Source organism: Malus domestica, chromosome 06, assembly GCF_042453785.1.
Source record: "Malus domestica chromosome 06, GDT2T_hap1".
Taxonomy (NCBI): Eukaryota; Viridiplantae; Streptophyta; class Magnoliopsida; order Rosales; family Rosaceae; genus Malus; species Malus domestica.
This window is the reverse complement of record NC_091666.1, coordinates 31,781,038-31,804,585: the sequence shown is the minus strand read 5'-3', so window position 1 is coordinate 31,804,585 and position 23,548 is coordinate 31,781,038. Positions and strand designations below refer to the sequence as shown.

Sequence of the window (23,548 nt, the reverse complement as noted above, 5' to 3'; positions counted from 1 at the left end):
TGTTTCTTAACCAAATTCGACCCATAATATATCAAAATGAAAATAGGAAAGTGTAGAACAAAATTATATCTATTTGGAAGCCCAATGGTTGACGGAGATGGCTGGAAAATAGCTTGAAAAGTGACTGGTCCGCAGAAAAACGAGAAAACTCGCCAGAAATTGGGTAAATTTTAAACGTTCATAACTTCTTCAATACTCAACGAAATTGAATGATTCAAAAACGAAAATCATACTTCTCGACGAGAGAATAATACTTTTATCGAAGGCTAACTAGCCATGGTTTTTCCGAAAAATGGCTCAAAACTGGCTCCCTTCTCTTCGTCTCATCGAGAAGTATGATTTTCGTTTTTGAATCACTTAATTTCGTTAAGTATTGAAGAAGTTATGAACGTTTAAAGTTTACCCAGTTCCCAGCGAGTTTTTCCACGGACCAGTCACCTTTCAGGCTATTTTCAAGTCATCTCCGGTAACCATTGGGCTTCCAAATAGGTATAATATTTCTCTACACTTTCCTATCTTCATTTTGATATATTATGGGTTGAATTTGGTTAAGAAACGATTAAGATACGAAGTTTTGAAAATTGTCCAAATTTCCGACTAAGAGCTCCGGACACTTAACGGAGTTTTTAATAGAATTGCCAAAATAATTGATGGTGGACAATCTCAGAGACCATTTATATTGATTTTCAATCTCAGGGACCAAAGTGATGTGTTATGCAAATCTCAAGAACCATTTTGGCTAAAAAGCCTAAGAAATATTGAGTTAGGCAAAGGTCAGCTGAATTGATTGAAAATATTAAAGACCAATATATATGCAAGTAAACTTTTGCTTTGAGAGATACGAAGATGAAGATCTCCATTTATACTATCAGTGGTTCTATTTTGAAGCTGTGGATGATTGACTATTTCATGGCTCGATCTGCCTAACTTGGAATGTGATTGCAGTAATTATATATATATATATATATGTTGAAGCTGACCTAACTTGGAATGTGATTGCAGTGATGATATATGTATACATATATATATATATACACGTATTCTTGTAAATAAATAAAAATTGTGGTTCGAGGATTCATCTAATTTTAAAAGTAATGGATTCAGAATTAATAAGCAATCCGTGTTGGCTAATATTAAGGCACAGAATTAAAGGAGTTGTGGATTGATGGATAGAAATTTTGTTTTATATATAATGCACCCAACTACTTGTGAGGATGTGGAGATCATGCGCGCCGGAGTTGATGGATAAAAATCTTGCAGGAGTTTATAATTTCTTTTATTTTCAATTTGTTTTTTTAGCAATGATGGGATTTTCAAGATTGAAGAGTTTCCTCTCAATTCGTTTAGTGACGAATTTATAGAATTTTATATTTATAATTGGAACCGTTAATATTATAAATTTAGTTCTCTGTAAAGATCATCTTCACAAAACATCAATTAAAATTGAGATTGTTTAGTCAATCAATTGTAGCAAATAGAATCCATCCATCAGTTTTTATACAGTTTGATGACTAAACGATCTCAAATTTTATTAATTTTTTACAAAGATGATGTTTCAAAAGTGTTTTATAATGTGAAAGGAATTTAATCTGTAAACATGAAGTTCCATCAAATCGAATCTGTAGCGACTTAAGGAGGAACCCATCCTTATCCATTGCGGAGACAAGGTAATTCCTTTGTTTTGAAGTGCAACCTCAACTTCTTTTATGGTATAAGAGTATGCGTGTTCGCCTACATACCAATGGGCGTACATATCCACGTCACCCTATGTGTTTTATTTGTCATTAATGCACGTGAAAGAGTGTGTGAGAATGATCAAGTGCAGTACAACATTTCCCCTGTATATATATTCATTGTCCGATTCATAAGTATACTCTCGTAATCCTATTGTCATCCCTTACAAAATGAGAAAAAAAAAGGAAAAAAAAAAAAGTTGCCTAGTAATTAGAAAGATAAAAAATTGTAGTGTTATATCGATTTCTAAGATGATTTGGTCTGATCCAAATTCCTCGTATTAGGAAGAGATTATGATGCTTGACAATTTTCATTTGATTCGCTATTCATTAGTTGTAACGAACAAATTGTGGAGTCAAAAATATTCACAAGGCGACACGTGGATTTTTGGATAAAAGAGGACAAAAATACCCTTGAGGCATACGGGATTCCTATGCACGAGCAGTGAGCAATCATCCGTTAACCAAGTCGAAAATGCCTAAAGAAGGTAACAAATAAAAGTTATTTCATCCATATACTCCACAAGGTAACCATTCCAAACATTCCATTTAAATTAGATTAATTGGTGAATTAATGGATTTATTTCCTAATTAATCCATTAAATCACCAATAAATGACCCATTATGCCAATTAATCCCCCATTACATAACCCACTACCCAAAAATCCCAAATGGCCGGCCACCCTTGTTGATCTCATCATATTCACCTATTTTATCACATTAATTAGCTAGTTAATTTGGCAATAATTTTATTTGCTAAATTAATTAGTCAATTATTCCCATAACTCCTAAATTCAACCTAAATCAAGAACCCTATCCCTATAAATAGGCTCTCATTCTCACCAAAAAGCTAGGTCCTGACTCTTGCTAAAATGCTCCAAAGCTCTCAAACACTTTTCTCTCAAAATTCTAATTTTGGCATCGAAGGTTCTTCGGCCAAAACCCCCCCATTCATCGTTGGCGCGTGAGGTTCTTGGCCTTGACCTAAGATGTTCATTGTTTTGTAGGTGCAATTTTGTCCAAGATCGAGGAGGAAAAAATTTGCATCCACACAAATCATCTTGAAGAAATTAAATTAACTGAGCAGCAGCTAATTAGTTTAAGCCATCCTTAAATCAACTTACTGACCGACTGACAGTCAAATAGAAGCAAGCTGATAAAGTAATCAAGAGAAGATCATTACGTAAAATAACGTGTTGTTTTCACATTATATTCAGCATATTTTGATGACCAGAAAGCAAGACCCGCAAGAATCTGATATGAAGTAAGCTATTGCAGACGTGTCTGCATCTGTATGCAAAAGTTGAAGCAAATAAAGAAGAAGAATAAACATTCCACAAACTAAAATATTTTGTTTGAAAGCCACATATTAAATATTGTAATTAAGTTGTTAAACAGATAGTCTTAAAATATTATTATGTCGTAGTACTGTCAGCTTATTTAATTATCGCAATTGTGGCTCAGTCGGTGGTGTTTGCGGAGGCAATGGCGATGCTTAGGGGGTGCGAGTTGGCAGCCGACCTTGGTTTTGGTTGGGTTGTTGCGGAATCGGATTCTTTAGAGGTAGTCTCCTCTTTGAATGGGGATATCTCTAATGGCAGCTGGGAAGTGTTCCCTATATTTCAAAATATCTTAAGAGTGGGGACCTCTTTTCAGGGTTATCACTGGTCTTGGGTTCCAAGACCGGCCAACCAGACGGCGGACCTTTTGGCGTCGAGGAAGAACATGGAGATGTGCGATCAAACTTGGGTCAGATGTCCCCTATCTTCATTGATTCACATTCTCAACAAGGATGGCCTTCCTTTCCCTCCATAAGTGTTGGTGCTATGGTGGTGTGTTGGGACGACGCTTGGCCTTTGTGGCAGCGTCTCTTGACTGTTGTCTTGCACACTGCCCTTCTTCTGTATTGCTTTGTTTGTCCCTCTGTGGACTCTCCTTGTATTGTTGGCTTTTGCCCTGGTTATTCTTATTTCCAGTCTTCCAAAAAAAAAATTCATATTTAAGTAGGGGCTAGGGAAGTGGTTGAGAAAAAGAGGCAAGAGACAAAGAAAAAGAAATAAAACTCATGCAATTAACAAATGCTAATTGAAAAAAACTTTTAAATGTGTTTATACCATACTTAGGGCCTCCTTATTTAGATCTCATATAAATACTCGGGTGACTTAAATGTAATTATGTAATAAAGGAAGGGGCAAATATGTAATAAGTGAGGAGCCCTTATTCTATAAAAGGATTCATCACCCTCACAATTAGAGGAGACCATTTCTGAAGCCTTCTCACCCCTCTCACATCCCCTCTCATATTCAGAGGTTCTCTCCCTCACCTCTCAGAAATACAATAATCAGTGTGGACGTAACCCAAACCTTGGGGGTTAACCACGATACATCTTGTATTATTTACTTACTTGCAAATTCATGGTCGGATTTATGTTGTTCCAAGACCTCCGGTTTTGTGCATCAATATTTGGCGCCGTCTGTAGGAATCTGCACAACCCAAAAAAACTATGTCGGTTCTCTTTCATTTTTTCATCAAATTTCATCACTGTCCACCGTGAATCAGCACAAACCAAAAACCCATAACCTCCCTCATTGGGCTATTTCAAAAAAAAAAAAAAAAAAAACCTTCGCAGATCTCTCTCTTTCCCAACCCTCTATCTGCATCTCAAAGTCTGTGTATGTATTTAATACAAAGCGGCTACGGCTCAAAGAGTACAGCCGAGTAAGTCACCGACGCCTCCCCCGATCTCCGCCACATCATCGCCATCATCATAGGCGCTACGTCAGATATCGGAGCTGAGACGGCTCGAGTTTAGCCAAGCACGGGGACAAGCTGGTCCTCCCGGCTCGAAGCCTCAAAGCTGCCAAGAACGCCAAGGCTCGAATTCCCTCCTAGTTTCCCGGCTCTGAGATCATCGTCATGGCTCTCGATCTCAGCTCCCCCGCTTCCGTCAGGAGCTTCGCCTCTAAGTTCGAGTCCCTCCAACTGCCTCTCAATTTTCTCATAAATAATGCCGGAAAGTTCACGACGGAATCAAAATGACCTTTGCTACTAATTATCTCAGTCATTTTCTGTTGACGAAGTTGTTGCTCAACACAATGATTGAAACGGTTGCGGCCAGCGGCGTTCAAGGGCGAATCGTGAACGTGTTGTCGGCCATTCACGGCTGGTTTTCCGGCGATATGATCTGATATCTTGGATCCAAGCCACCAGCTGGAGCGTCTCGAATATCCAAAAACCCAAACTCAAGCTCGGATCTTCCTCACAGAGCCTCACGGATCTTCCTCACGGACCTCCATTGTCTGTGGAATGACACTGAGAAGTTCCCTTCCTCCACCATTTTTCGGCAATCTCCGGCAATGGCAAATATGGCTTCAACTCGGATTCTCCTTTGATAGAACCTCATCTCAACTTTAGCTATGGTAGACTCGTCAGGGAGGAAGCTGATGGATCTGATCACAGCGGACCCATCCACCATATCAGCTTCCGCCTCTACAACGACGTTGTCGTCAGCGTCGACTCAGCCGGCTCAGTCATATGGTATGCATTTTCGCCACCAAAAAGCAACGGTTAATGATGATGATCACCTAGAACAGGCACTACAGAGGAACCCTCGTGATTTTCATAAGTTGGACAACTATATGTAGCAGTTCAAAGGAAGTAGCTCAAGCATCGGAGCCAAAACGGTGAAAGTTAACTGCCAACATTTTAGGGAATATTGTAATGCAGGAAACGTAGAAGGCGACTGAAGCAAGAACATGCAACACTGAAAAAGAAGCTTGAGGCTTATTTTCAGATGGCAAAGCAAGCTGGGCCAATCGAGACAGCATGTCGACCCAAGTAATCAAGAAATTCATCAATAGCCAGAGTCTAGCTTAAAAAGTTCATAAGGAGGTTCAACCTGCCGGAGAACGCGAAGATTGATCAGGTGAAGGCAGCGATGAAGAATAAGGTGTTGACGGTGACTGTGTGTAAAGAGGAAAAGAGAAGAAGGACAAGTCCATGCCCCCGCCATCTGCAATCTGCAAAATAAAGCAAAGTAAAGAGAACTTTACTTTACTTTTGTCTGCCATCTGCAAGGTAAAGCAAAGGCTAATGCACCTAGACCTCAGCAACAGAATAATAAAAGTAGAAAAAAAAACAAAAGCAAAAGAAAGGTGTGGTGGAAAAGAGAAAAGCAAAAGCAAGAAATAAACACCCCACCAAAATGATGTGATTTACTTTTCTTGTTTTTGTATGATGTGATTTATTTTTCGGAGACATCTGTATAAACCCCATCAGAGGGTAATAAAAAAAAACAAAGCCCAAAATAAACAGGCTGGAATGTTATGTGGAGGGCGAAGGCCCATAAGCCCAAAATAGCTCCAACCAGGCGATCAAAAGTACGTCCAGTACTCCCAAATTATACATGACCATTACTCATATTAATCATACATAAACATTCATGAGCATCACTCATGTCAACATTCTTAAGCATCACTCATGTCAACATCCATGAGCATCACTCATATCAATCAACATAAATATTCATGAGCATCACTCATGTCAATCAGCTTCAAAAGCTTCATTTACAAAAGCTCTAGCTTCAAAAACTTCATTTACAGAGCTCTAGCTTCAAAAGCTTCATTTACAAAAGATCTAGCTTCAAAATCTTCATTTACAGAGCTCTAGCTTCAAAAGCTTCATTTACAAAAAGCTTTAGCTTCAAAAGCTTCATTTACAGAGCTCCAGCTTCAAAACTTCACTTGCAAAGCTTCACCTACAAAGCTTCAATGTAGGGTATACAAATACCGCCTCCGAACAACTGCCACTTCGGCCCATACATAGATTCAATTTGAAGTCTCCAACCAACAGACTCTATTGACCAAAGACTTTGGGGACTACACTATATACCATATATTGGGCCTTAACTAGGCCTCATAGAAAATACTTGGGGGACTTAGCCCATTATCTATGTACTGAGGAGCGAGCCCTTATTATATAAAAGGGACTCCCTCACTTTCATTAGAGAGCACTCATGAAAAATACTTGGGGGACTTAGCCCATCACTTATGTATTGAAGAGCGAGCCCTTATTTTATAAAGGGACTCCCTCACCTTCGTTAGAGAGCATCGTCGCCAGCTAAGCAACCGCCTCGCTACGAGCATCACTCCTAACCCATTATTCATGTACAGAGGAGCGAGCCCTTATTTTATAAAAGGGACTTCCTCACCTTCATTAGAGAGCATCGCCGCCCGCTGAGCAACCGCCTCGCCGCGAGCATCACTCCTAACCCATTATTCATGTACTGAGGAGCGAGCCCTTATTTTATAAAAGGGACTCCCTCACCTTCATTAGAGAACATCACCGCCTGGTGAGCAACTGCCTCGCTGCGAGCATCGACTCTAGCCCATAATTTTTGTATTGAGGAGTGAGCCCTTATTCTATAAAATGGACTCCCTCACCTTCAACGCCACAAGCCGAGCCAACCAAGGCAACATAAGCCACAAACCAAGCAGCCTCGCAACATGTGCTACTTCTAATTGAGCATCATTTCATATTGGGCACCGCCGCATACCAAGCATCAGTTCAAGACGACATCTAGTTACTTCAGCCCACACATAGACTGAATTTCAAGTCTCCTGCCAAAAGACTCTCTTGACTGAAGACTTGGGGGACTACTGTTTATACCATACTTAGGGCTTCCGTATTTAGATCTCGTATAAATACTCGGGGGACTTAAATGTAATTGTGTAATAAAGGAAGGGGCAAATATGTAATAAGTGAGGAGCCCTTATTTTATAAAAGGACTCATCACCCTTACAATTAGAGGAGACCATTTCTGAAGCCTTCTCACCCCTCTCATATTAAGAGGTTCTCTCCCTCACCTCTCAGAAATACAATAATCAGTGTGGACGTAGCCCAAACCTTGGGGTGAACCACGATACATCTTGTGTTATTTACTTACTTATAGATTCACGGTCGGATTTACGTTGTTCCAAGACCTCCGGTTTTGTGCATCAACAAAATGTACAGCTCATTGAAAAATATCAGTTAGCAACTAGGTTTAATAGGATTTCATCAACTAATTAAACGATTCATTAATAATTCAAACTTAATACTTTGACTGACCATTTGATTCAACTAATCGATCATATATATGACGATGAAGTTAAAGGTATGTATACAGAGACCAATGCATATTTCCATTTCACTAGTTAGGGTTTTAACTAATTGTTATTTGCACTAGAATATCGTAACTTGGTATAGCCAATTCATCATGTTTTACAGTATAGGTGGATGACGAGTTTAAACTTCATCTCGCAAAGTCTTTACAAAAATAAAAAATTATTTTTTAAAAACCTTTGCGCGACGAAGCCTAAACCAATTTATTTTCTTTCTTTTATTTTTAATTTTATATTATAAATTTTAAAATATAGTTATTTTATTTTTTTAAAACTTTGCATGACGAATATCAATATTTCGTCGCCTAAACCCTATTTACTTGTTTTTCATTTATATATTGTTGAACTAAATTATTTTCTTTGCATGACGAATCAACATTTGGTCTCCCAAACCCTATTTATTTTAATTTATTTATATTTGAAATTGTAAAATAAAATTATTTTCTTTTTTATTATTTATAATTTTTTTTAAAAAAATTTTGCGCGACGAACATATATTTTGTTGCACAAAATCCTTAAATTTGGGCAGGCGCCAAAAATGGGACACGGGAATTTTTTTAAGACTTTGCGTGACTAACACTTCGTAGTGCAAAACCCTAAAAATTTGGGCAGCGCCAAAAATGGGACGTGGGAAATGTTATTTTTTTTTTTTTTAAGACTTTGTGATACCAATATTTCGTCGCGCAAAGTGATACAGTTTTTAATACTAAAATAACTCATCCACAATTTTCTCAATGTCTTTCTCTATTTTCTTACCTCTAATCTCTTTTCCTCTCCCCAAATCCGACCCTTTCTCTCACACTCACTCCTCTCACTTAATCTATCTTCTCTCTCTTCTCTATCTCTCACTCTCACTCACTCTCTTCTTTATCTCTCACTCTTACTCACTCTTTCATCTCTTTCTCACTATCTCCTCTAACTCTCTCACACTCACTCCTCTCTCTCATTCTCACTCACTCTTAATCTTGCCAAAACTGTAGGATTACATCAAGGCTCATCCTTAAGTCCTTACCTTTTTGCGTTGGTAATGGATGAGTTAACAGGACATATTCAAGATGATATTCCTTGGTGTATGCTTTTCGCAGACGATATAGTGTTGATAGATGAAACTCAGGAAGGGGTAAATGCAAAGCTTAACCTTTGGAGAGAAGTGTTGGAATCTAAAGGTCTTCGCCTAAGCCGATCAAAGACAGAATATATGGAGTGCAAGTTCAGTGCAAATGGAGGCCAAAACGAGTTAGGGGTGAGGATCGGAGATCAAGAAATACCAAAGAGCGACCGTTTTCGTTACCTAGGATCTATCTTGCAAAAGAACGGAGAATTAGATGGAGATCTCAACCATAGAATACAAGCTGGATGGATGAAGTGGAAGAGTGCATCCGGCGTGTTGTGTGACCGCCGTATGCCACTGAAGCTCAAGGGAAAATTTTATAGGACGGCAATAAGGCCGGCGATGCTGTATGGCACAGAATGTTGGGCGGTGAAGCATCAACACGTACACAAAATGGGTGTAGCGGAGATGAGGATGCTTCGTTGGATGTGTGGGCACACGAGAAAGGATAAGATTAGGAATGAGGATATCCGGGGTAAAGTAGGAGTAGCCGAAATTGAAGGAAAGATGAGAGAAAATCGGTTACGGTGGTTTGGACATGTGCAAAGAAGTCCTACTGACGCTCCGATTAGAAGATGCGACTATGGGACAGAGGTTCAGGGCCGAAGGGGTAGAGGAAGACCTAGGAAAACGTTGGAAGAGACCCTAAGAAAAGACTTAGAGTACTTGGATCTAACGGAGGACATGACACAGGACAGAACACAATGGCGTTCTAAGATTCATATAGCCGATCCCACTCAGTGACTTGGATTTTCCAAGTCTCCAACCGAGAAGTTTTCCTCACTCGGGAAATTAAGGGAACACTACCTCAACCTACATGCTCCACTCACAAAGCTTCAACATACAAGCTTCAACAAAAGAAAATTCAAAGAACTTAGCGAAGAAGGCTTTGGTGTATTTAACACAATACGTTGAAATGAAGGAAAGCTTATTTATTGATATCCCCGATAAGTTACAAATATGTACATATACTTGAGTCAAAATAAACAAACAAGAGGGAGCCTTCACAAAGGTTGCTTAGGAGAAGTCTCAGCAGTCGGTAGAGCCCCAGAAAGAGAAGGCACCGGAGGGGGATCATTCGGAGCCTCAGTACTGGACAAAACCCTAGAAGGAGGAGGCATTAGAGGTTGATCATTTGGAGCTTCATTATGCGGTACAGCCCCAGAAGACGAAGGCAATAAATGCCTTTGGAACAAACCCACAAATCTCTGATGATCAAGTAAAACCTGACCATCAGATTCCTTCATCTGGTCAAGCTTCCTCTTCATGTTTGTAGCATAGTCATGTGCGAGCCGGTGCAACTGTTTATTCTCATGCTTGAGCCCTCTAATCTCCTGTTTGAGACTCATCACTTCAGCCGCCAATGATTCAACTTGGCGGGTTCGAGCAAATAGGCGTTGTGCCATATTAGACACAGAACCTGCACACTGAACACTGAGAGCCAGAGAATCCTTAACAGCCAACTCATCAGACCGTTTGGAAAGTAGTCTGTTATCTTTGGGAGTGAGAAGGTTCCTGGCCACTACCGCAGCGGTCATATCATTCTTCATCACGGAATCCGCAACGGTAAGAGGACCAGTAAGGGATTGTCTGGAGAAGGCGGGGCTGCCTCTTTAACAAGGTTCAAGTCAAAACGACGGTCGGAGGGGCCAGACATTTTCAAAGGTGTTGAAGAGAGAAGAGGTCGGACAAATCAAGATCTTAGAAGTGCAAGAATGGAGCTTCTACTGGTGGATATTCAAGTGTGCTTTGGAACTTAATGTCAGCCCCTATAAAAATCTGCACTCGACGAAGCTTCAGAAATCGAAGAGGCGCCTGCTCAGAAATCGAAGAGGCGCCTGCTCAGAAATCGAAGAGGCGTTTGCTTTCTCAAAAGCTGGGCTGCTCAGAGACCACGAGGGTCGATCTCAAAAATCGAAGAGGCGTCTGCTTTCTCAAAAGCTGGGCTGCTCAAATACCACGAAGGCCGATCTCAGAAATCGAAGAGGCTTGCTTTCTCAAAAGCTGGGCTGCTCAGAGACCACGAGGGCCGATCTCAGAAATCGAAGAGGCACCTACTTTTCCAGCCTTGTCATCACCTGTCAAACGCACACTCAGCTTTGCGGAAATTATGGGCATTCTGTCGAAGATTTCTGGCGAAGTAGAAACCACATGAATCGTATTGTTTAATCACCCACTTCCCACACGCAACAATAACTCATGGGTACCACAGATAACTTTGCCAAAGTTCTCTGACAAAGTTGAGACACGTGAAGCTTGCAGCTCCCGCTACATCGCTCTGACCAAGAAGGGTAAAAGAATTGCAAAGAAACAACACTAACAAAGTTTAGACACATAAATTTTGAAGGTCTAGCTATCATATTATTACCCACAAGGGTAAAGGAACAGTACCACTGCTGGATAATTGGAAAGTCCCGGTGTGTCAACCTCTGTGCTTCGTGGCAAGGTAGACTAGCAAACATGCCCAACCTTTACTCACATTCGAGAAAACACTCCCAACAGGATTGCTTGCTCCAAAATCGAAGAGGCACCGCCCTCCGAATCTTGAGAGCCAGACTCCCAACATGATTACTTTCTTAAAAATCGAAGAGAGGGTAAAGGAACAGTACCACTGCTGGATAATTGGAAAGTCCCTGTGTGTCAACCTCTGTGCTTCGTGGCAAGGTAGACTAGCAAACATGCCCAACCTTTACTCACATTCGAGAAAACACTCCCAACAAGATTGCTTGCTCCAAAATCGAAGAGGCACCGCCCTCCGAATCTCGAGAGCCAGACTCCCAACATGATTACTTTCTCAAAAATCGAAGAGACACCGCTCTCCGAATCTCGAGAGCCAGACCCCCAGCAGGATTGCTTTCTCAAAAATCGAAGAGGCATCGTTCTCCGAATCTCGAGAGCCAGATCCCCGACAGGATTGCTTGTTCGAAAACCGAAGAGGCACCACTTTCCCAACTTCAAGAGCTGGATCTCCTTGGATAAAGCTTGTCTGTAATCTTCACACGCAACATCAGCTTTCCAGATACCACAGACCACTTTTTCAAAGTGCTCTGACAGAGTTAAAACATGTGAAGCTGGCAGCTCCCACTACCGTGCTATGACCAAGCAGGGTAAAGGAATAGCATTATTACTTGATGTTAGGGAGACTCCTATATATGTCGACCTCCATCCCTAACGGACAGGCAGACCTGCAAAAATGCTCAACCCTTTCTCTTATTTGAGAGGGCACTCCCAACGAAGCCTTTCAAAATATTCAGCTTTCTTTCCCCCCGATAATACCTCTGTAAACAAGCTATACTAGAGCAAGAATATCTCATATCATCAGGGTTAAAAGCAAGAGTATCCCATATCATGCTTTTTCCCTGTCTTTTCCTTTGGCCTTGTTCTTACCTGCAAGACAAGGAGTAAGAGAGCAATCAGTCAGCACTTGGAATCAAGCTTCCAGCCAGGAATTGACTGCCTGGAACCCCTTACCTGATTACTTACCTGGCATTGCTCTCGAGTACTTATCTTCAACATCTTATGCTTCTAGGGAAGATACCGCATCTGCCTGAGGAACAGATAGGGCAAGTGAGAAGGATACAAGGAAGCATGTGGAGACAAGCGTAACAGCACACGTGCCGATACATCCACTACTCTGTCAAAAGCAAAAGTATCCCATATCAGCAGGGTCGAACGTACTCTAGATTTGATGGACTTGTTTTGACCCTCAAATTCTTCAGTCGGCCTTATACTCTGGAGGAAACCAGAAAACCCTCCAGCCCGGTTCAAGAATAAGCCTGTGGAAAGTTACTTCTTCAAAAGCAAAAGTATCACATATCATCTCTTCTCATTTTTCTTCTCTTTATCCTTCATGCTGCCTGCAAGATAGGGAGAATGTGAACAATCAGCCGGAGCTCTGATTGCTTACCTTGTCTGTCACCTCTTTTAGCAGATCCCCTAGCCCGGCAACTTGGGGGACTCCTACTACATGGTTTGTATCGCGCTTGACCAAGCCTGAAACTACAAGTAAGCTTCAAGTGAAATTGATACATTACCTTATGCATCTCCACCAGTTACAGATACCACCCCTGGATGGAGGAAGAGTACTTCCAGAGAAGATGCCACATCTACCTATGAGACAGATAAGGCAAGTTAAGACGATACCACACTCCGGTACTTAGAAGTTTCGTGGTTACGAGATCATTCTCCCACAATATTTCCTAATGTCATTTGTACTAAATCATTCACTTGTACTCACTAAAGGAGAGCTTGAACCTATGTACTTGTGTAAACCCTTCACAATTAATGAGAACTCCTCTATTCCGTGGACGTAGCCAATCTGGGTGAACCACGTACATCTTGTGTTTGCTTTCCTATCTCTATCCATTTATATACTTATCCACACTAATGACCAGATCAATCTAGCGAAGATCACAAAAAGTGACCGTTTTCGCTACCTAGGATCTATCTTGCAAGAGAACGGAGAATTAGATGGAGATCTCAACCATAGAATACAAGCTGGGTGGATGAAGTGTAAGAGTGCATCCGGCGTGTTGTGTGACCGTCGTAGGCCACTGAAGCTCAAGGGAAAATTTTATAGGACGGCAATAAGGCCAGCGATGTTGTATGGCACAGAATGTTGGGCGGTGAAGCATCAACACGTACACAAAATGGGTGTAGCGGAGATGAGGATGCTTCGTGGGATGTATGGGCACACGAGAAAGGATAAGATTGGGAATGAGGATATCCGAGGTAAAGTAGGAGTAGCCAAAATTGAAGGAAATATGAGAGAAAATCGGTTTCGGTGGTTTGGACATGTGCAAAGAAGGCCTACTGACGCTCCGGTTCGAAAATGTGACTACGGGACAGAAGTTCAGGGCCGAAGGGGTAGAGGAAGACCTAGGAAAACTTTGGAAGAGACCCTAAGAAGAGACTTGAGTACTTGGATCTAACGGAGGACATGACACAAAACCGAGCGCAATAGCGTTCTAGGATTCATATAGCCGACCCCACTTAGTGGGAAAAGGCTTTGTTGTTGTTGTTGTTGTTGTTGTTTGTAATATATGTTTTTGGAGTTAAATAATTGAGTTTGGTGTGGGGTGGAGTTTGGGGTTGGATTTGGGGTATGCCAATTTTAGGAGAGATTATGCCGATTTTTTGGGATTATTTTATGTTTTTTTTTGTTATTTGACCATGTTTGTTTTGTTTCGTAGGGAATCGTCAAGACTTTGATGGCGAAAGTTGATGATTAGGACACTATCGGTCCATATCCCCTGCCACTACCACCACATTAGACTTGTATTAGGATTTTATTATTGTACTTTGGTAATTTATGTGTACATTTTTAATATAATATATATTATGGATAATTTGATTACTATTTTTCATATGTAATTTTATTTTGAATATGTCAATTTAAATTAAAGTAATGAAAAAATAAAGATACAATTAAATTAAATTAAAAAAGTAAAAATTCGAAAAATTTTGTGCTACCAAATATTTCGTCGCGTAAACAATTACTATAATTAAATTAAAATAAGAGAAATAAAAAAAAACTTGCTCAACAAAATATTTCGTCTCGCAAACAATTAATTTCGTCGCACAAAATATTAAATTAATTAAATTAAATAAAAAAAATAAAAAACCAAAAACTTTGCGCGATGAATATTTATTTTCGTCATGCAAACCCTATCGTAACAAGCTTTGTGCGACTAATCATGCATAACAAAATTTTTGTCTCGTAAGGTTTTGAGCAAAGAAATCATACTTTGCGCAACAAATCTTATTTCGTCGTGCAAAGTATTTTTTGTAGTAGTGTATCAATACACATGCACATATATTATAATTCATACTAATCGTGAATTAGGGGCGGCTCTGAGATTTCAAGGGTTTTGTGCGAAAATTAAAATAGGGCACTTTCACATACGAAACTTTTTTTTTTGGGTGTTTAAAACATTTTTTTTTCTTCTACAGTATATTTATGAGTACGAAACTTAGTATGAAAGTCAACTTTGTAACACAATACTAAACAATATATTATAAGATATAGTATTCTCCAAAACAGAAAATAACTTCGGATATTTTTCAAATTTGTACTTAATTAAGTTATGCATATATAGATTTTTTTTTTAATAGAGACATTAGAACTGAAATATATATATATTGAACAAATAATATTATCTACACTAAAGGGGAAGGGGTGGACTTAGCCTCACAATGAGTTAGCAATAATATGGTTCAAATTCGCCTTTGGCGAGAATCGAACTTAAAATCTCTCACTTACAAGTGAAGAGAAATACCACTAGACCGTAATACTAAGTGGCATATATATAACTAAAAGTTGGTGGACCTTGGAGATGGGGGCTATGCAACTGCTCCTTTGGCACTCCCCAAAGCCGCCACTGTCGTGAATATATTATAACTTTGTAATCATCTAATCAAAACATTTTAAAATGTAAATACCATAATATATAATGGCCGCAATTACATTCAAGAGATTGGCAACAATCTCTAATAATTGCAATGTGTGGGGTACCATATATATTTCAAGTGTATATAGAGGTGTGGTTGGACAAGGTGACCAAAGAGATTGTGATTCGCGACATATAAAGTAATGAAACAAAGCATATGAAGCCAACAATCACAGAATAATCAATAATTAGCCAACCTTGATGTGATGAAAAGTTTATATGCCTAGGGTTTCAAGTCCATATTATTCCACGAGACAGGTATTAGAGACTAAGAAAATGTATAACCCTTCAAATGTACCCCCACAATGGAACAGTACATATATATAATTTTCAGTTTGATTTGAGAACAGAAAATTCAAACTTTTGATGTTTTTGAACAAAGTAGAGAGACGCTAATTAATTGGTTTTTATTTATTTTTTTCATTCACCTTTTTAGTTTTAATTTTTAACACGTTATCAAACGAGCCCTGAATTATTATAATATAGACTTTGTCGGCCGACTAAACCTAGCTTTTTAATCCCAAGATTAGGCAGGATGAACCACATCGAATTAAACTAATCTAAATGATTCCAAGTGTGTCTAAATGTAGATTGGCTTCATATGCATTTCATGCTTGAAGTAAAAGCTATAGCAATTGGTCTCTAATTATGATTGATGAAGACATAAAGTGATCAATAATTCATCAAAGCCAAAGTCAATTATAGAAGAAGATCAGCTTCCATGAACTTGAATTGTCTTACACAGATTGCCATAAAAGGAGGCCGGTTCCTACCCCATTATGGCATGCATGCAAGAAAGTACAGCCGTAGGTCTAATTGATACAGTTAATTAGTCATAGATCTAATTGATACGTTTATACTAAAATACTAATTTGTAAACTTGGGAAAGAGCCAAGTTTGCTAGAGTAATGCACTTCTCCTTAATTAATTATATTAAAGTTTGAATCTCTGTCATAATTTAGTTTAAGTCAAATTAGAATATCGCTTAAATAAAAATAAAATAAAATAACTATGCTTTTTCTCTTCTTTTGTCCACTTAGCCACTAAGAAATTATACTCAACTTTAAGCCAGATAATTTCAATCAGTTTGTTTTGGCTTTCAAGCACAATCCCATGTGTGAAACAACCTAACACTGCCTAGCTAACAAGGAATGAGTAAATACAAAAGCACTTGTGAGCTTCTTCTACACACACCAACAGAGCTAAAAAGCTCTTTTGGGCATGTGGGTAGGAAGGCGTTTTTCTTGGGCAATGTCACAACTGGAGCTCATAAATGTTAAAAAAGCCACAGTAGAAATGGCCATTTGAGTTGTGTGGCTTCATTGAGTACACTTTTTCCAGGTGTTCTTCTTGCTTTGTATCAGTCAATATATATATATATATATATATATATATATATATATATATATTCAGGGGAAGCTATCAATTTGTTTTTCCATTGCCATTCTGAATGGCTCTCACAGTCCCTATATATATAGTCTATTTTTTTCACAGACACCACAACTGCAAACCCTAATTGAGATGAATGCATTTATCTTTTAAAGCAGTCCCATGTGAGCAATATCAATTCAGGACAAGGAAGATAGTTCAGAAACCACCCACTCATTCTTTTCATCTAACAGCAGCTTGGAGTTTGACATGCAAAATTAAACTTTCTTTCAAGTCCAACAGAAAAGCATCCATCCAAACAAGGAAAAAGTAAATCCAAAGTACTCGTCTGAAAAAGGAAAAGGTAAAACTGTAACCACACACACATAACTGGTGATGCTTATTGTGGACTGTCAATTTAGGGTTTAAGATAATCTCTTTACAGTGTGATGCTTGGTGTAATTTTTACTGTGCATCGATAAAATTAACAACAATAAGAGCTGTTGTGCATTAGTGAACTATAATCCCTTTACAGTGTGATACTTGCGTGCAACTAAGGATATCCACTATTAATATCTATGTCTTCACATGAAACGAGGTGGTGTTAGTATTGCTTAAGAAACTGTAATCTCTTTCTAGAGAAATTCTTCGATATAATCTCTTCTATTTTTAGACCCAATATTCTGCTAGAGGGGGAAGATTTGAGATAAGTCACAAAATGGGTCTGTCATAGTTATCAAACTCACCATCCACATGACAAGAGTCAAAAAGGAGATCTCATATTTACCAGTGAAAATGAATATCGCTCCAATGTAGGCTAGTAGCTTATATGTAATTTCTTTAACATCTCTCTCTCTATCTCATCATTTGACACGTGATGTTATGTATTCTTTTTTATTCGTTTTTGGTCCAAAACCAGTTTTCAGAAGCCCAAAAGAGAAAAGAGAACAGGGTCCATCAAAAGTTGAAGGTCCAAGAACGCAATGGCCTCAACCAAACCTTTGTTACCGTTTCAGAGATTTCTGCAAATCTGCTATTTGATGCAATGGTTGGCTGGATTTGTAACTTTGTTCTCGCACCATTAAAATATGAAATCTCCAAGAAAAATTTGCAGTCCGTTTACTTTATGACCGTTAACCACCTTTGGCGCCTAAATTCAAAAACTCCGTAGCCAAAGCCAAAGAAAGACAGTCAATCTTCCCTACCGCTTCCCAAAACTTGTAATTTGTAAAAGACCTCAATGCACGATGCCATATTTCAAAAGGTGCACAGGGTTATGTCCCTTTTCAAGCAATGCACCACCACGAAACATGTAAAGCAAATCCATGGGCACATAATCCACAAAGGGCTTGATCAAAACGTCTTTGTTCTTGGCAAGATCGTCTCTTTCTGCGCGGTTTCGGACCGCGGAGACATGGACTATGCCGTCTCTGTTTTCAGAAGCGTTGAAAGCCCGGATGGGTTTTTGTGGAACACAATGATCAGAGGGTTTGGGAAGACCAGGAAGCCTGAAAGGGCATTTGAGTTTTATAAGAGAATGCAGGAGAATGGAAAGGTGGCTGATAATTTCACACTTTCCTTCTTGCTCAAGGTTTGTGGGCAATTGGGTTCTTACGTTTTGGGGAAACAGATGCATTGTGCTGCTCTGAAGCATGGGTTGGAGTCTCATGTCTTTGTAAGGAACACTCTCATTCATATGTATGGGATGTTGAAGGATGACCAAACTGCGTTCAATCTGTTTGATGAAATGCCTCAACCAGATTTAGTGGCTTGGAATACTATCATTGATAGTTATGTCAATTGCGGAAAGTGTAAGGAAGCACTTGACTTGTTTTTACAGATGGTAAACAGTGGCACAGAACCTGATGACGCCACGGTGGTTTTGACCCTCTCGGCGTGCTCTACATTGGGTGCATTAGATTTTGGGAGGAGAGTTCATTCTTTTATTAATCGTTTGAATCTTAGCAGCAGTGTGACGGTGACTAATTCGCTTATCGGCATGTATGCAAAGTGCGGAGCTTTTGAAGAAGCATATGAGACGTTTTGTAAGATGAAGGGGAAGAACATAGTGTCGTGGAACACGATGATTCTGGGGCTTGCAACGCATGGGCATGCAGACGATGCATTGGAATTGTTCTCGAAGATGTTGAAGGAAAAGCTTGGGATGCCGGATGAAGTAACTTTCTTGGGAGTTTTGTGTGCTTGTAGCCATGGAGGGATGGTTGATGAAGGAAGAAGGTATTTTGATGTTATGAGCAAGGAGTATCGTATCCAACCAACCATGAAGCACTACGGATGCATGGTGGATATGTTGGGGCGAGCCGGGTACGTGGAGGAGGCTTACAGGTTGATAAAAAACATGCCGATGGAGTGTAATGCCGTTACATGGAGGACATTGTTGGGAGCGTGTCGGCTGCACGGTGATATTGTGCTCGGAGAAAAGGTGAGGGGTCATCTTTTGGAGCTGGAACCAGATCACAGCAGCGACTACGTTCTTCTATCGAACATGTACGCAAGTTCAGGCGAATGGAACGAAGTTATACGAGTGAGAAAATCAATGATTGACAGGGGAGTTCAAAAACCAGAGCCTGGTAATAGCCTGGTTTAAAGGTCAGAGATCGTTTCGAAATGACCACTTTCACTTCGGCGTTCTGTATAAAGTCTCGAAAGTTTTATAGCATTCCATCTAAAAAGATGTTTTGTTTTTGCTGAGATTTATCACTAGCGTTTCAAATGTAGTAGCCTGATGGAGGATAAAGCCCTCATTGGGGATGCTCTTATAAGAGAGAACCAATGAAGGAAAAGGGAGTGCCAAAACCAGAGCTTGGTAAGGTGTACAATACTCGGCAAATACGGATACAGATTTATACATAATCTCATTCTTTACAGAGGGTTACAGTCTGATATAACCTATCTAAGCTAAGTGATTTTCTTTTGTTTCTTGTCCTGCCACTCTTTGATCTGAGCTTCTATCTTTTCTTCCACGCTTGCATGAAAACCTCGATAAGGTTCGTAGCCGAATACCAATTGAAGACACTGCACAATGCAACTGTAACATGACTGACCCATCATCAACAAGAGAAACCATCTCCGATTCAGAAAGGATTTAGATTCGTTACCTCAAGCAGCACAAAGAAAGGACCGATTAGAAACGCTTGAACAAGGTTGTCCAAAAGAGCTGGTGCTTGTTTCTGAAAAGATATGTTATCGTCAGGTATGTATACACATTTTGTTGCTTTCAACCACGAAAATGATTATCGTGAGATGTATACTACGTCAGGAACACAGGCACAATGCGTATTACAAAATCTCAGTTACCTCAAAAACCCCGTGGCCTATGAACTGTCCAGTCCAACAGAACAACTGAGCAGCCAACACAACCTGAACAAGTGATTCCTCATAGAATTAGGAAATTGAAAAACAACAAAGCTAGGCAAAGGCGCCAGAACAGGGAAAACCGGAGAAGCTAAAGTCCGAACCAGAGCTAGACAAACATGACCATCACCGGAGAGACCTATAGAGGAGGACAAGAAGCCCATCCGAAGCCAACACACGAACCAGAGACGTACATCTCTTGATGGACAGAAAGGCATAGTTCATCCAAGTGGCCCTTCCATTCAAAGTCATTGCCTCCTCCAAAACCCTAAACCCCACACAACACATTCACATCCTGTAAAACATAAACTTCGTGGACAAGAATTTTCAATCATTCACCCAACTAGGACTGCATTCGAAATTCTGTGAAGACACCGTGGGTAGAACTTGCCCCTAAAAACCGGCAAAGGGGTGCCCAAGAGATCTTAAACCACTCCGAGATTTGTTATTTTTCCGATGTGGGACAACTAGTCCTATCAAGTCAAATTTTAATAGGACAGGGTCTTCTTTCTTTCCTCCTAATCCATCAAGTTCAAGATCCGGATTATTGAAATTTAATCCAACGGCTACAAACAGATATCCACTTTAAAAGTTATAGTCCAGGGATCCAGTCCATTGAAATTTGATCTAACGGTTACAAATAGAAATCCACTTTAAAAGTTATAATAACTTTAACCGTTAGATCAAATTTTAACAGTCCATCTCCCCGAACTTGATGTATTAAAATGAAGGAATTCGGAGAGAATCCTGTCCAAATTGATCAACAAAACTAACAGAATTCCTCCTAGCAACCCTAACTTAATGTCATAAAAAAGAGAGGAAATTAATCAGATTAAAATGTTAGAAAACCATTCCATCGAACTCAAAATCCAAATCCTTAGAACCATAAAATCATCACCCGGAAATCGCAAAAAGGAGAGAGCTTTCAGCTTTACCTTCCATGACAAAGAAAACCCAAGACGGCTAGCAAGCGGGTGGATTGAACCCAGCAGAGAACACAGAGCAGAGCAGCAACAGACCCAGCTTTCTTATCCAAGCACACATAAAACCCAGCATAGTAGCATACATCGCAGTGAGAGCAAACCCAAAATTCAAACAGAACCCATTTGGGAAACTGTAGAGAGAAGGTGTGAAGTGGAAGAGAACCAGAGAGGTGAAGAAAATCGGCCACACAAACAGTGTGTGGATCAAAATGTTAACTGGGTTGCTGTGATAAGCGCCGTAGAAGGCGAAGTGCCGTTCCAGATCGAACAATCCGGTCCTCCCCATGAAATTTTCCGGGAAAATGGACGGATTTTCCTAGAAAACAGATTGGGAAGGTGAATGAAAATGCAACGAAATTACAAAAAAAAAGAAACTAAAACAGGAAAAAAATATGGCCCATGCAGGTCTCGAACCTGCGACCTTCGCGTTATTAGCACGACGCTCTAACCAGCTGAGCTAATAGGCCAGTTGATAATTTCTGTTAAACTATATTATTTATTGCAAATCTAAAATTTTCATATGGCTACAACCGCATCAGAAGGGTGGTTGCAAATGGTTCTCTTATCCACTTTCCTTCCAAACCAATGAAAACAAAATTTGCAACCCAAACTCTTACAAACCAATTTGGAAGTGCATCTTCTGAACTCAAACTCATTGGAAGACAATGGCAAAAGCTATCATGGGATTCACCATTACCACTCCACATATTCACAGCTCTTCTCTCCAAACAACAAAATTGGACATGAGTTGCTCATCAACCAGATTTGTAAAAATTCAACTTTTCTCTTATGTTAATCACTTGTACTGCAAATTGTCTTGTTATGTTTGAAATGCTATATGGACAAACGTGAGTTAAGTCAGTTAACACAAACAGTTTCCGCGCCCTCCCCCATGTAGATTAGAGTAGTTTAGTGTGTTGTCTTGTAAAATAAAAATGGTGCATATCCACGGAAATGCTTTTGAGTACTTTTATTTTGCAGCTTAGGCAGTCTTCAAGCTCTGAACTTTTCAGTGGGTGCAAGCAGGTAATTAACCAGCTTTGTAAATTTTTTGTCCCCAAAAAATGAACTTTTCATGAATTTATAAAAAAATTTACTGCATTAATATATTTTGGTTTTATAGATCGTAGGGAAAAAAAGCAAAAGAGCCTCTTTCTGCAGAACAAATGCTTTCCCAGACTGGCCTCTAATGGCAGTTCTTGTGGAACACATAGAAGGCCAGAGAGACCTCATAACCCACAAATCTATCGTGCATCTCAGTGATGAAAACATAAAGAATGTCTGTAAGTATTGTATTTCCTAATTAATTTTTTATTAGTTTTTGTGTAATTTGTGGTGGATTTTAATTGGGAATGCTTGAAAATTGTGACAATTTTTTTTGTTTTGTAGATACTTTTTACATCATGTTCACTTGTTGGGGATGCTTGTTCTTTGGTTCCATGAAGGTAATTAATTAGCTACTCTCACTTCAATTTGTTTTTTATATTCAAAATTTAATTAGATTATATAATTTCATTAGTTTAGAGATTATTCTGAAAGGTTGGGGAATGTTTTCAGGATCCATACTATGATTCAGAGACGTATAGAGGAGATGGAGGGGATGGCACTGGATTCTGGATTTATGAGAAGGTATTTAACCCTTAATTATTACTTAAATTATGTGTATCAAACATTATTTCCACACTTTTGAGTTAGCTTAGATTAGATATTCAGGTCATAGATTATTCAAAAGCATAGAAAATGAGGATAATACGAGCTAGCTATAGTTTTAAAGGCTCTCACAAAAAAGCTCCTCAAAACTCCATTTCTTATTAAGAAAGAAAAAAACACTTAAATGACCATTTTGAAGAAAAGCCCCGCCTAAACCCGACTGTTATTGCACTTGAAATTAGCAATTGCTAAGGGTCTTTTTTTTTATTGAATAATGATATTTTTTTTATGAACGAAACATATAGAGGACCAGATGTAAAGAGTGGTCTGATTAAAATTTTGTCGGGCCTTTCAACTAGATAGGGGTTTTTTTTTTTTGTTCCCCATTGTTTAGTGACCAACTTTGGGAACTGTTTATTGCAGCAAGAAGACATAGAAGAATCAGCAAGAGCAGAGTTGTGGAGGGAGGAGCTGATTGAGGAGATAGAGCAGAAGGTTGGAAGTCTAAGAGAATTAGAAGAGGCTGGCAAGAAGGAGGAGCTTGTCAAGTGAATCATCATGCATTGTTTAATATTCTTCCACAGTTCCACTTCCAGCTCTTCAAACATCCAGACGTTATTGTATTTATATATACCATGTTTGTAGATAGTTAAATTCTCATGAAAATAAACACCAACTTTTGGAGATTATGATGAAGTTGTTGCAATTTTAATTGTCA

At 39.3% G+C, this 23,548-nt stretch overlaps 2 protein-coding genes, 1 non-coding gene and 2 pseudogenes across 3 annotated transcripts; 3 read left to right on the top strand and 2 right to left on the bottom strand.

Moving 5' to 3' along the window:
• Positions 1–3,218: 3,218 nt before the first annotated feature.
• On the top strand, positions 3,219–5,125 carry LOC103438177 (short-chain dehydrogenase TIC 32 B, chloroplastic-like; annotated as a pseudogene).
• Positions 5,126–17,849: 12,724 nt separating this feature from the next.
• LOC103437833 (pentatricopeptide repeat-containing protein At4g21065-like) lies at positions 17,850–19,710 on the top strand. The gene has a single exon (XM_008376339.4). It carries the CDS (start codon positions 18,063–18,065, stop codon positions 19,428–19,430), a length of 1,368 nt encoding a protein of 455 aa, XP_008374561.3. The 5' UTR covers positions 17,850–18,062; the 3' UTR covers positions 19,431–19,710.
• Positions 19,632–21,591, bottom strand: LOC103437834 (2-hydroxy-palmitic acid dioxygenase mpo1-like; annotated as a pseudogene).
• On the bottom strand, positions 21,574–21,647 carry TRNAI-AAU (transfer RNA isoleucine (anticodon AAU)). The gene has a single exon. It is a non-coding gene; the product is annotated as a tRNA-Ile (tRNA).
• Positions 21,648–21,719: 72 nt separating this feature from the next.
• On the top strand, positions 21,720–23,519 carry LOC103437832 (photosynthetic NDH subunit of subcomplex B 4, chloroplastic-like). The gene is made up of 6 exons (XM_008376338.4): positions 21,720–21,947; positions 22,162–22,206; positions 22,304–22,463; positions 22,570–22,625; positions 22,738–22,809; positions 23,254–23,519. The coding sequence occupies exons 1-6, from the start codon at positions 21,846–21,848 to the stop codon at positions 23,380–23,382; spliced, it is 564 nt and encodes a 187-aa protein (XP_008374560.1). The 5' UTR covers positions 21,720–21,845; the 3' UTR covers positions 23,383–23,519.
• Positions 23,520–23,548: the final 29 nt, after the last annotated feature.